The sequence below is a fragment of the Geotrypetes seraphini genome, chromosome 6 (assembly GCF_902459505.1).
Source record: "Geotrypetes seraphini chromosome 6, aGeoSer1.1, whole genome shotgun sequence".
Classification (NCBI taxonomy): Eukaryota; Metazoa; Chordata; class Amphibia; order Gymnophiona; family Dermophiidae; genus Geotrypetes; species Geotrypetes seraphini.
This window is the reverse complement of record NC_047089.1, coordinates 5,616,273-5,628,807: the sequence shown is the minus strand read 5'-3', so window position 1 is coordinate 5,628,807 and position 12,535 is coordinate 5,616,273. Positions and strand designations below refer to the sequence as shown.

General features: G+C 44.8%; 1 protein-coding gene across 4 annotated transcripts in view; it reads left to right on the top strand.

The window, feature by feature from the left end:
- LOC117362180 (short transient receptor potential channel 2) overlaps positions 1–12,001 on the top strand; it is a 31,921-nt gene extending 19,920 nt beyond the window's left edge. For 3 of the 4 annotated variants that reach the window (XM_033948139.1, XM_033948137.1, XM_033948138.1), the window contains 3 exons: positions 3,085–3,181; positions 7,997–8,151; positions 10,362–12,001. In XM_033948139.1, coding sequence (XP_033804030.1) covers positions 3,085–3,181; positions 7,997–8,151; positions 10,362–10,612 — 503 coding nt within the window. In that variant the 3' untranslated portion in view covers positions 10,613–12,001. The remainder of the gene's footprint in view (positions 1–3,084; positions 3,182–7,996; positions 8,152–10,361) is intronic. The other variant, XM_033948140.1, reaches the window with a different exon arrangement.
- The last annotated feature ends 534 nt before the right edge of the window (positions 12,002–12,535 follow it).

The window sequence follows — 12,535 nt, the reverse complement described above, 5'->3', positions numbered from 1 at the left end:
GTTAATTCCATATGCACCGTTGCATGCACTTAGATCCGTCGATCAGCAATTATTAAGCGTGCCCTCTTTAAAAATAATCGGGACAACGCGCTTAGAAATCTTCTCCACCACAGCTCCTCAGCTGTGGAAAAATTACTTAACCGCTTTAAAGGGAAACTGAAAAGCCACTTGTTTAAAGATGCCTTCTCATTGTAGCTTTGATTTTACTAAACACTGATCTCTAATTAAAACTCTCTTTTAACTTTTTCCCTTAGAAACTAAACTAAAACTTAGTTTTATAGACTGAGTCATCAACCAAGAGGAGCTCGACTCGGTTAACAATAATGTAATACATAAATATAAAAGTAGACTGAAATAGTTAATTTCCAAAATGTTTAGCAAACAAAAAAGTTTTCTGAACTTTCTAGAATAAAACAAAAGCACCTACTGTAATTGTTTATCTATCCTATAACAAATATAGTTCCTCCCCCCTCTTCCCTCCATTTTCCAGTATGTCTAGTTTATGTACTTTTAACGTTGAAAAATTTTTATTTTTGTATTTTGCCTAGAAAGTTTTTTTGTTTTTTTGTTTTTAAATAGTTTTTATTTAGAAAGTTGCATACAAAAGAAAAACGACAACACTCGGAAAACAAGTACAACCATAAACCAAAACTCACGGTGAAAAAGTCTACCACGGGTTCCTTCACGGAGACTAAATTAACCCAACCAGAAAACAGAACAATATCCATCCCCCCATCCCCCCCCTTTCCCGAAGCCCATCTTTCCTGAGCACGCCTACTCAAGTGTACGCCAACTTCTTACATGTCAGAGAAGTTCATGAATCAGCCCTTGAAGTCCACTCCTCTTTTTGGTTTTCTTTGACCCCCCAATAATCCTGGGTCTGTTGCCAAGTGTTGCCTTAATTTATGCCATGCTTTGGCAAATTTTCTTTTCTTCTAGAAGTCAGCCCAAAAACTTACGAGCCAGCAGCTTATGGTCTCCATGAAAATTGAGGCACTCCACTGCTGCTCCTCTAGGGTCTGATGTCCTAGGCCTGTTTTTCCATTCCATGTCCAAGAGAAAAGAGAGAGCTTAATAAACTGGACATTTAACGTCCCCTTAAAGGCCACGGATAAATACATGGCTAGCAGTCCCCACCCACTCTTGCCATCACCCAGTCTTTTAGCCCGCTCCTCTCCACCAGTTTTATTGCCTCTTTTAAATTGGCCATCCCTAACCTTAACCTCTGACCCTAACTACTCAACAAGCCACTTAACCACCACTATCACCTCTAGTTCAAAGCGTTAAGCTAATCAGTGACTCTGTCCCTTTCCCCCCCCTTATCCCTGCATGCCAGTCGACTTCCCCGTTTTGTTTCCGTCTCCCCAAGCCAGATAACTTACTGCCTGGGCTGTGGAAGCATTTTTCTCCTCTGTATTGTGTGGGGCTGTGACCTGAGACAAGAGTTCCTGTACCCGCATGGCTCAGATTCACCTAGAGACCCCCAGTCCTTGCTCTGGCAACAGATATGGCAGATACAAAAATCCCAGGCTTCAGAGACATTTCCAACTGTTGATGGGACTTGTTGCCTGGGATTTGCTAAGTCCTGTCTTATGCTCAAGCAAGTCTGAACTTAGAGGTTCTTGTGGAGGCTTACAGTGTCTGAGCCATGGCAGCATGTGGAGCTCACTTGAGACTGCCACTCTGCAAATCTCCATAAAGGCTAATGTGGACACTTTGTGAGGAAAAAGAATCCCAATACAGTAGTAGAATTTCTGCCTATTTCTCTCTGAAGTTTAGAGTCCAACTTCTTTCCCCTTAGGACTCAAACTTGATCTCTCTTCCCATTGAATTAAAACAAGACAAAACCCTGAAAGGGAAATAGTGGTACCTTGCCTTTTGCATTTAGCAATAAGTGTGTAGCTAGGGAGAGTCTTGCTAGCTCTATAGTTATCTCCAAGGACAGCAGGAATCAGGTCCTTACTAGTTGGTAGCTAGAAGCTTTTTTGAGGACCAACTTCAGGTATAATGCTTCCCGTGCTGTGTTGTCGCGTTGGCTGCCTCAGTTATCTAGAATGCAGTTTCTAGGAAAGTCAGAGAACTTTGTGAGGACTTGAATCCTTATGCCTGTGAAGAACACAGTGGGCTGCTGAGGGCACCTGTAAGTGAGCTTCAGCCCACTTGAACAACATCTGCACCTCCAGGCGCAATGGGGCACTTCTGGTACCTTGTCTGGTCACATAAGCTACTGTGGTGGCATTGTTGGAGAATACCATGGCGGCCTTTCCTGTCAGGAAAGTCTCCAGTGTGCTCAGCGCCAAACAAATGGCTCTCTGTTCCAGATGATTTATGGACCACTTGCTTTCTGATGAGGTCCACTTGCCCCTGTAGAGGGCAACCACAGCAGTGGGTCCCCCAGCCACTCAGGTTGACTGTGTCACCTATGAGGTGATTCGGAGGGGCATTCCCTTCAATGAGCCGTCAATGTAAGCTATGTCAGGCCTCCAGTGACCAGGGAGCTGCATCTGTAGAGAATGCCTTTGCGGAGACCACCTGGAGTGGACGCATATGCAATTTCCAGGGTGGCCACCATCGAGCTCAGAACCTGAAAGTAATGCCAGGCCGTGGGGCTTGGTAACACCAAGATCTCCGTGATCTGCTGCCTGAGCTTCTGTTTGTGTGACTCGGGAAGAAAGAGACAGCCTTTCACTGTGTTGAAGCAGACTTCCAGATATTCCGAGCGCTGAATCGGCTGTAGTTGACTCTTCCTGAAGCTGACTATCCTACCGAGTCCCTTATTCAAAATCTGTTTGGAATTCCATGGGGGCCACTACCACGATGACTGACTGGGCCGTCTTCATTCAGAAGTGTGGAATTCTTAGTGCCTTGTTTAAGGACTTTAGGTCCAGGAAAAGTCTGTGCCTTTCTTGGACACTGTGAAGTATATGGAGTATCTGTTGGAGGCCCTCAATTTACAAAGAAACTTCAAGTAAATAAAAGCATGAGAGTAGAAGTATCAGTGATACGTGCTGTAGTTCCTTTGTCCTGAAAACACATGGGTCTTGGCTGGAGAATCTCCTCATTGTCCTCACTTTGTCCTTTTAGGCTCCTGTCCCGAGTCCTCTGGGGCTCCACCCATGAAGAAAGTCCAGCAGATGCCGAGTAGCAAGAGGAAAGCGAGACAGGAAAGCAACAGAGGAAGGTAAACTGATGAAACAAATTGTTTTCCATATGTTAGCTGAATATGATTATTCCTCCCGCAGGGCTCCTGTCTCTGTGTCTTCCTGAGTATCTGCAGCCTCCAGGGGCATCCTTTCACCAGTTCCTTTAGCCTGTCAACTACCTGAATTGTTAAGCAAGACGGTTTAATTCTTTTTGGGTTCTTGCTAACAAAAAACCCCCAAACAAATTTTCTGAAAAGAATTGTTCCATTCTTGTGAAATTTTCCCAAATGAGACCGCAATTTTAAGTGTCATGTCTGGATATTATTCTATTTTTTATTTAAATGTTTTTTGTTTTTTTTAATGATTGTAAACGTCTAGATACTTTTTTTGATAGGCAGTATATCAAAGAAATGATAAACTTGAAATTTTATTCTTTTTTAATTTAAATTCTTTATTCATTTTATAATTCACAAGTGTACAGCAAATATTAAACAATATATAATACAATATCACTTGAAAATCTACCATATTATACAACAAAAAGATATATCTCCCACCCCCTCCCTCATCCATATACAATAAAAAAAAATATACCACATGAATATATTATCTTATCATTCATATATATTATTAACAAAAATCCAACCCCCCAATCTACATGTAATAATTAAAATTGGGAAAAGTGTAAATTATTCATTATAATAATTTAAAAATGGCCCCCACACATCCTTAAATTTCTTATAGTAACCTTTTTGAACTCCAACGCTCTTTCCATTTTAAACACGTGACATCCTGAATTCCACCAGAAACAGTAATTCAGCCTTGTACAATCTTTCCAGTTATACGTTATTTGTTGAATGGCAACTCCTGTCATGAAATTTTATTCTTAAAACAACTCAGACAGTTTCTAATGCTTTCATACGGTTGTGCTAGTATTAAATAGGAGACACAGTTGCCTTTTTTAATTTCTTTTACTTTGAATGCTGCTTATTTACTATGATACATTACAAATAGTTATTATCAAAATACATTTGTTACTGCAGAGATAAATTGCAGTCTACTTGAAAGGTATATTTTGTGTGCCTTACCTTTGGAAGGTCTTAATAGACCTTAGATTTATTTTGATAAATACACTTCTGCTCTGGGCTAATTTTATTTATTCTCAATTGGCTCATACCTTTTTCAGTTGTAGCTCAGGAGGTGAGGAGTAGCCTAGTCCAGGGGTAGACAATTCCGGTCCTCGAGAGCAGGAGCCAGCTCAGGTTTTCAGGATATCCACAATGAATATGTATGAGATGGATTTGCATGCACTGCCTCCTTCAGATGCAAATCTATCTCATGCATATTTATTGTGGATATCCTGAAAACTGGCTCTGGCTTTTGAGGACCAGAATTGCCTACCCCTGGCCTAGTGGTACAGCTGCTGTCTCAGCACCCTGAGGTTGTGGGTAGAGAATGACACGGGGACAAATTTGTCCTGATACCCGCAGGAACTCAGTTTCTCCACCCTGTCCCTGTGTGTTTTGTCACTATCCTTGTCCCATTCCTGTAAGCTCTGATTCTGTAGCGCCCGGTAGACTGGTATAGTCCTTACGAATGGGTATATATCTCATCATGACCAGCAGGTCGAGATTGAAACAAAACTGTGGAATAGTACATAAGAAGTACCTCCCCCTATTCCTATCAGTCTTCTTTCAGTCTCAGCAGGTGTGAGGAGCTGTACCCATTTCCTGAGGGGACACTGGAACAATTGCTTTGAGATCTAGCAAGTGCTGAAGGGTCTAGCAAAAGGCCAGCATCTTCTGTGCTGCCTGACACGGAGATGCTAGATATGATCTGACAGAGAACGTGCAAACTCCAGAGCATAACCAACCCGCACCACCTCCAGGACCCACTGATCGGATGGGATCTCGCCCACTTGAGAAAAAAGGGGGTGCCAGCAGCGAGTCATTGTGCAGGACGGGCAGCGGGGGAACCGGTGGAGGGATTCCCAGCCCCTCGACAGGTCCCCTGAAAGGACTGCATGCGCTAATAAAACTGACCCCGGGAAAACCCGGAAGCCTGGAAAGTAGCAGCCCCACGCCGATACTTGCGGAACTCCTGCAGATGCCTACAGGCAGTGCCACCTCGAGGCAGTGCCAGGCGGGCATGTCCTCAGATAGAGTCACCGTAGAGTCTGAACCAACTTATCTAAGTCCTCTCCAAACAAAAAATACCCCCGCAAGGGAAATATGGTAAGCTGAGTTTTGAATGCGGCATCCGCCGACTAAGCGCGAAGCCACAAGGTACATTGCGCGGCCACTCCAAAAGCCATAGACGTAGCTGACGACCGCACCAAGACCTAGAGAGCATCCGAGAGGAACGAGGCAGCCCTCTCAATCTTTGCCACCTCCTAATCCACCAAGGATCAGTCATCAGACTCGCGATCCAGGGCATTGAAACACAGCGTGAGCCATCAGCCCCCCAAGGCAGAGACATCAAAATTCTGTTTAAGAATGGTCTTCAACTTACGCTTTTCAGAGTCCCAAAAGGCAAAACCACCCTCAACAGGCACGGTATGCTGCTTAGAAATCGCTGAGACCACTGCGTCCACCACTGGTGACTTTAAAGTAGCCCTATTCCCCTCTGGGATGGGATACCAACAAGCCATGGCACGTGCTAACCAAAACTGCACCTCTGGTGTATTTCACTGCACCAGTACAAAATCCTGATGCAGAGGAAAAGAGCGGGAAACAGTACAGATCCCCCTTAGAAGAGGGTCCCCCACACGCAGGGTCTCCAGTAGCACTTCCTCAAAACGCAGCACCAAGACCTGCTTAAACAGGTCTGGGAGCTCAGCCCTCTGAAAAAGGCTCAATACGGACACCTCATTGCCGGAAGGCGGGAACCTCAACGCCCCGCTGTCAGCGGCTGTCCCCTCAGGAGGATCCTGGAATTCATAAAGGGTCCAGGTCCTCATCCAGGTCAACACACTCCTCTGACCACCAATCCACAACCCAAGGCACCCATGGGCGCTTGGATGAGGGGACGCCAAAGGAGAAGAGATAGGCATAGCCACAAGGGGTGTGGAGAAATCCCCCCCCCCCCTCCGAAACCCCCTGGGCACATGTGGGACCCCCAGCTGCCTGTAAATACGCTCTGCACAAAGAAAAATGTAAATCGGGGGAAAAACCCCCGGGAGTCCCATAGGACACCCTTCCACAGCAGGGGACCCAGCTGAAACCTGCCCCTGTGTTTCCAATTCCAATACAGGGGGAAGGTCACCTGAGGTTGCAGTCAAAATGGAGGGGCCAGACAGAGAAAATGGCGAAGTTCCCTCCAAAAACAACCCCTCCAGGGCCTGTAGCAGCTGGGAAGCCTGAACAGTCCCAGCCGCTAAAGCAGGCAAGCTGGCATCAGCAGTCAAGGGAATCCCTTTGTGGGCGGTGGAAGAAAACCAGGCCTCCCCACTGCTCCCTGCCGACTCGCAAGGCACTATCAGTGAGGAGCTCTGGGCGCCTGCAGCCGCTGCCGACGGAGCTACACCACCGCACTGGCCCGAAGATCAGATTTCAGGCCGACCGCGAGTGCCTCGCGTCTGGACCAAATTGTGCCCCACTCCCCCTGAGAAGAGCTCAATTGATCCATACGCGACCTAGCTAGAAGAAAAGTGCCGGTTAGTACAAAAATACAGTAAAATAGAGTAAAGTTAAAGGGAAGCACTACCTCAGGATTTTTTTTTTTCAGAACAGACTCCACAGGCTCTCAAAGCAATATGCCTTGCTTGATTTAGGGGGCAAGGCTTACTGCTAAGGCTCCTGTAAAAAAATGTGGGGAGGTGGAGGAAATGAGGGAGGGATCCAGCACAAGACCCACCGGGTTTGACACCCCCGAGGTCAGACGGACCCCAAAACAGGGCCCATCCAAGCTCAATCCGGCCAAAAACAGGGACTAGAAACCCCTAAACAAATTCCAACTGCCCTACCAAGGGAGATGGGTACTCAACACCTGCTGGGAACTTAAAAAAGACTTATAGGAATAGGGGAAGATATCTCTTATGTACTACATTACATTACATTACAGATTTCTATTTCGCCATTACCTTTCGGGTCAAAGCGGATTACAAAAAGAGTTATGGAAGAAGAGTTACAACGTTAGATCAGAGAAGGTTTCCAAGAGAGGGAAAAGTAGGATCTGGGGTTAGGGAGGGGATGGTAAGAGGGGGGTTAAGCTTTATCATGGTATTAAGCTTTATTAAGGGATTTCTTGAAGAATATAGTTTTTATTTCCTTTCTGAACATCTTGTAGTCTGGGGTTGTTGTCAATAGGTTGGAGACTTGGTTGTCTTATCTTCGCTGCCTGAGTGGCCAGTAGTCCATTGTATAGTTTTTTTCTGTTTTACTTCTTTGATTGGGGGGTAAGTCAATGGGGTGTGTGTTTTTCTATGCCTGGTAGAGGTGGTTTGGATGAGGCGGTCGTTTAGGTAGGTTGGGCTGTCTCCATTTATAGTTTTAAATAGTATACAGTAGAATTTAAATTGTATTCTTTCCTGGATTGGAAGCCAACTATTCCACAGTTTTGTTTTCACCTGCTGGTCATGATTGGGATATATACCCACTCATAAAGATTAACCTCTACCGGTCTGGAGAAGCTAAAAGAAAGTAAATTAGCAGGTAGGAACCTAATTTCTCCTTTGCTTCACAATTTTTGTTTGGGATATACAGTATGTAGTGGTGGAGATTTACCAGCTGCAGAGGTTGTCCTCTGTCATCAGTCTCTAGCATGTCACGTTACATCTAGGCCCTGACTCCCGAGCTGCAGGGGAGACTCTGTAATGCACTCTCTGGACTCAGTAGCTGCTCTTGAAACCACAGGTTTGTATCTCGCACATCCCCTGGTGGACTCAGACAAAGGACAAGAGGGGGAAAAGGACAAAAGGGTCAGAATGGCATTTCACAGATGAGATCGACTGCTGTAGAAAGTGGCCCAAGGAGAGGTGAGGAAGCCGGAAGCTGCCCTATCTGTGGAGGTGAGTCTGGCAGTGTTACCTGGAATGACACCTGAACATTATTTTCTGCACACTTCACTTTTCTATTCTAGCTAAACCCCTTTTTAAAATTTAACTTTAATATACAAGATCGCTCTTGTTTAAGAAACTCAAAAGAAAAAAAGAACTCTGAAATGTATTCTTCAGGCATAAAGTCTTATCTTGTTAAGACCACAATAATAATAGAGAGAGGGGGGTTGAAAGAAAAGTAAGGAGACCAATTGCAAGAAACTGTTAAATCCGAAAGGCTCAACACAAAGGATCCCTCATCCATTCCTTATTTATATCTGACACAATTACACTTAAACAAGGAAGTTCTTCTTCACCCAGAGAGTGGTGGAAAACTGAAACGCTCTTCCGGAGGCTGTTATAGGGGAAAACACCCTCCAGGGATTCAAGACAAGGCTAGACAAGTTCCTGCTGAACCAGAACGTACGTAGGTAAGGCTAGACTCAAGTAGGGCACTGGTCTTTGACCTATGGGCTGCCGCGTGAGCAGACTGCTGGACACGATGGACCACTGGTCTGACCCAGCAGTGGCAATTCTTCAAATCTAGGAAGGCTTTTAATTGCTCAGGGGCAAAAAAGGTGTATTTAGTCCCATCCACCTAACCAAGTATTTGCATGGATATGCTGGAAGACATCCAAGACTTCTCATCTCTTGCTTCATGGCCAAAAAGGTCTTCTCTTCTGAGGGGACTTTGTCAAATCCAGATGGATCCATGAGTGACATCTGAAGGGGGACCAATGTGGTACTTGTGTTTTCTGGGCCCATAGAAATAATGATGAGAATGTGCATCGAGTTCTCTGTCTCTACAGGAGAAAACCACAGAGCAGAACCCTGTGAGCCCAAACCCATCTGAATGCGTGGAGAAGGTAACCCTGTTCTGGCTTGCAGGCTGAGTTCTGGAAACAACTGGATGATTCTGTTTAATGTCAAGTGATGTTTGTGGATTCTGTACTTCTCTCCAGTACTGGGTGGTGGTGTGCAAGAGAGCATTAGATACTGATATCAAGATTTGAAGGTCTGTTCTGTGAAGGGGTTGTATAAGCAGTTGTTACTCAGTTTTAAACTTCCTTTTTTATTCATATATCTTTTTAACTGGCTACATATGCACTTTTCCCCCTCAATATTTGCGGGGGTTAGGGGGAATGCTGACCCATGAAGGGGAAGTGTAATTATAAAGTAATGAGAAAAAAGTGGCACTTGAGGAAGATCCAATTCAATATGGTTGTACGGGAGTAATTCTAGGAAGACTTCTTGCATGTAGAGTGTGCTGCTCACGAGGAAGCAGGTTCTTAGAAACCCATTAGATTTCTCCACAGATTGTCAGTAAAGGGCACTCCAAACCATCGTCTTTGTTTCCTGTAAACACTTCTTGGTTGGTTTTTGAGAGATGCTTCAGATTGTTGTCTTGGTGAAAGACCCATTCTCTTAGCAGCTTTCTGAATCTATCTGAGCACCTGCGGATAAGAACAGTCTTACTGGGTCCATCAAGCCCAGTAACCCGTTTTCATGGTGGCCAATCCATGTCACTAGTACTTGGCCAAAACCAAAGGAGTAGCAACATTCCAAGCTACTGATCCAGGGCAAGCTGAGGCTTCCCCCATGTCTTAATAACAATGGACTTTTCCTCCAGGAACTTGTCCAAACCTTTCTTAAAACCAGCTATGCTATTCGCTCTTACCACATCCTCTGGCAATGCGTTCCAGAGCTTAACTATTCTCTGAGTGAAAAAATATTTCCTCCTATTGGTTTTGAGTGTCCCCTAGTCTTTGTAATTTTTGACCGAATGAAAAATCGATCCACTTCTATCTGTTAAGGACCTTACTCTCAAGGCGGTGTTTCTGATAGCTGTCAGAGCTGCCTTGTTATCCATTTATCTCCTTTTGGCTGTTTTGTAGTCCAGGCACTGTTTTTCTGTATGTGACAGAGCAACTGTTGTACTTGAGTCCAGGTCTCTCTGGTTTGATAGAGAAAAACTACAGCTTAGCCAGATACAGATTTGAAGCTAAATTAATGTAGCGCTCCCCTGCTAGGAGAGGCCTCTATTTCTCTACTTGTTTTCCTGGTACCATTCTTGTGTGTATACTTATATATCTATATAATATTATTTTTTTAAGAAGGCTGTACATAACATATTTTTTTAGCTGTGAGTAATCTTGCTTCTCGTCTTCTTTCCTTGTCCTCAGGTTCATTCCAGCTGGATTTCCTTCCCCTTCATGCTTCTCGCTGTGGAGAGGTGGTGGATCTTGAAGAGTCCTCATCCTCTTCAGAGGAAGCTCTGCACAGCGGAGGCATCAGTTTCTCCCACACGGAGGAATCTCCCTGGGTCTCGTGTCCTCTTTGTGGCTTTCGGTACAGTGCCTCGGTGATTGAACAGCATGCCAGCAGGTGTGGCGAGCAGGAAAGCTCTGGCACCTCCTCGCCTTGGGTTGAATAGGACAGAAGCGTCGCATCTGACCGCCATGGGAGATGTCTCGGAAGTCTCTGCTCTCAAACTGTCACTGTTTACATTTATCTGCTGACTTGGGAGAACGTGGCCTGGGGTTTCTAAAACTCAAACACGGCAGAAAGCCTGGGCATAACATTCTGCACGTAAAGATGGAAATGATGTGTTTTGGTCCAGTGTCACCAGTCAGAATCCAGTTCTGGTTTTTTTACTGACATTCTGGTCCTGTCTGCAGTAGTGGTTCCCGTTCCACCTCCCCCCCCTTTTTTTTTTTACACCTTTGATTTCTAATCTCGATTTGTTTTGTCATGGCACACCACTGCCTTCCTTTTCTTCCTTAATAATACTGTTCATTTTGATAATGCTGCTGAATGTAGGTAGTGTTACACATGGGTGATAATTCCTCAGGTATAGGCTTAATAAGTCCTGGTCCTGGAGAGCTTACTGTTAAATAGGAAGATCCTTAGTGATCTTGGGTAAATCTCTTTCTCACCTGATCTTTTCTCCCACCTTTGCATCCGCAGTATTTCTGCCTCTGCCAGTGTTGCCACCTTCCCTTCATCCCGCTGGATCTCTTCCAGCTGTTGTTCCTTATCTGCTGCTGCCACCACCTTCATGACCAGCTCTTTCTGAAGTCAGCTCTGTAATCTTGTAAGTCCTAACTTTCCAGAGGGCAGAGGAAGAGATAACAGTGGCTAAGGCGTGCTGTTTATAGACTTCTCCTACGAGTAGGAAGGCAAGGAGCAGGGGACTGGGGTTAAAAAGAGGTAAATAAGGTGGGGTAGCATATACAGATGGCCTAACGTATGTCAGGCTGGGAGGGTCTGATCTGTAGTAGGGGTCAAATTTTCTCCCCATCCCAGCAAGTTCTTTTCAGGTCCTTCCCCCATTCCTGCAAGCTCCGTCCGTCATAAGTGTTTGAGGCTTGTGTGGTTAAGGCAGGGCTTACAGGATAACTGTATCTGGATGATAATTATGCTGTGGACATTATCCATTTTATGCTCTATCCTACTGTGTCAGATACGGGGACCTGTTCTGCAGCTGGGATCTCTTCAGGATGAGACGGCTTCGGTCCCCCTTGAGTCTCTGCCACTGGGGGCCAGACATATTTCCCTGTTAAAAGGAAATGAGGCCATGAAAGTCGAAAACTCTTTCAGCTGCAGACTATAACGACTCTTTTGGCTTATCTGCTTTTTAGTCCACCTGGACCAACGTGGCTCATGCTTTATACATACAAAATGATAAACAGAAAACGACAAAAGCAACATGGAAAAAATAAATTACTGTGTTTCAGTATCTTCTATTGTATGTTGAACTGCAGCAAACTAGCACAATTATGTTCTGAGCCATCATTTTGAAATAATAAACAAATGACTTGCACTGGGGTTCCAAAAGCTCTACTCAATAAAAATCCCTTCAATCACTGTAAAGGCTGCTGATCTGTTGTAGAAAGGTGCCCTTTCTAGCATCTTCAGATTGTATGTTCAGGAATTAAGTGACATGCTCCAGTTCTTAACGATCAAGAATATACCGGTAAATATTTAGCAGCTGGTAGTCAGTGTTATTTAAAATGCTGACCATTGCCGGCTAAACTAGCCCTAGATATTTTATGCTAGGCCATCTGTGGGCACTGGTGCTGGATTTCTGGGTCTTACTGGACTTCTACTACTGTTAAAATGTATGTGGGTTCTGGCTGATATGCAACTGGGATTCACATAAGATACTTATACAGGTCCCGGTTAAATACTGACGGGGGGTCTGTATTAAGTGGAGTCCATATATTCTGATACTTGGTACTGCTCCCAAGGCAGCTCCAGTCCTCTCTCCTCTTAATTCCAGAAGGTCTATTTCAGTGGTTCCCAACCCTGTCCTGGAGGACCACCAGATCAGTCGAGTTTTCAGGATAGCCCTAAT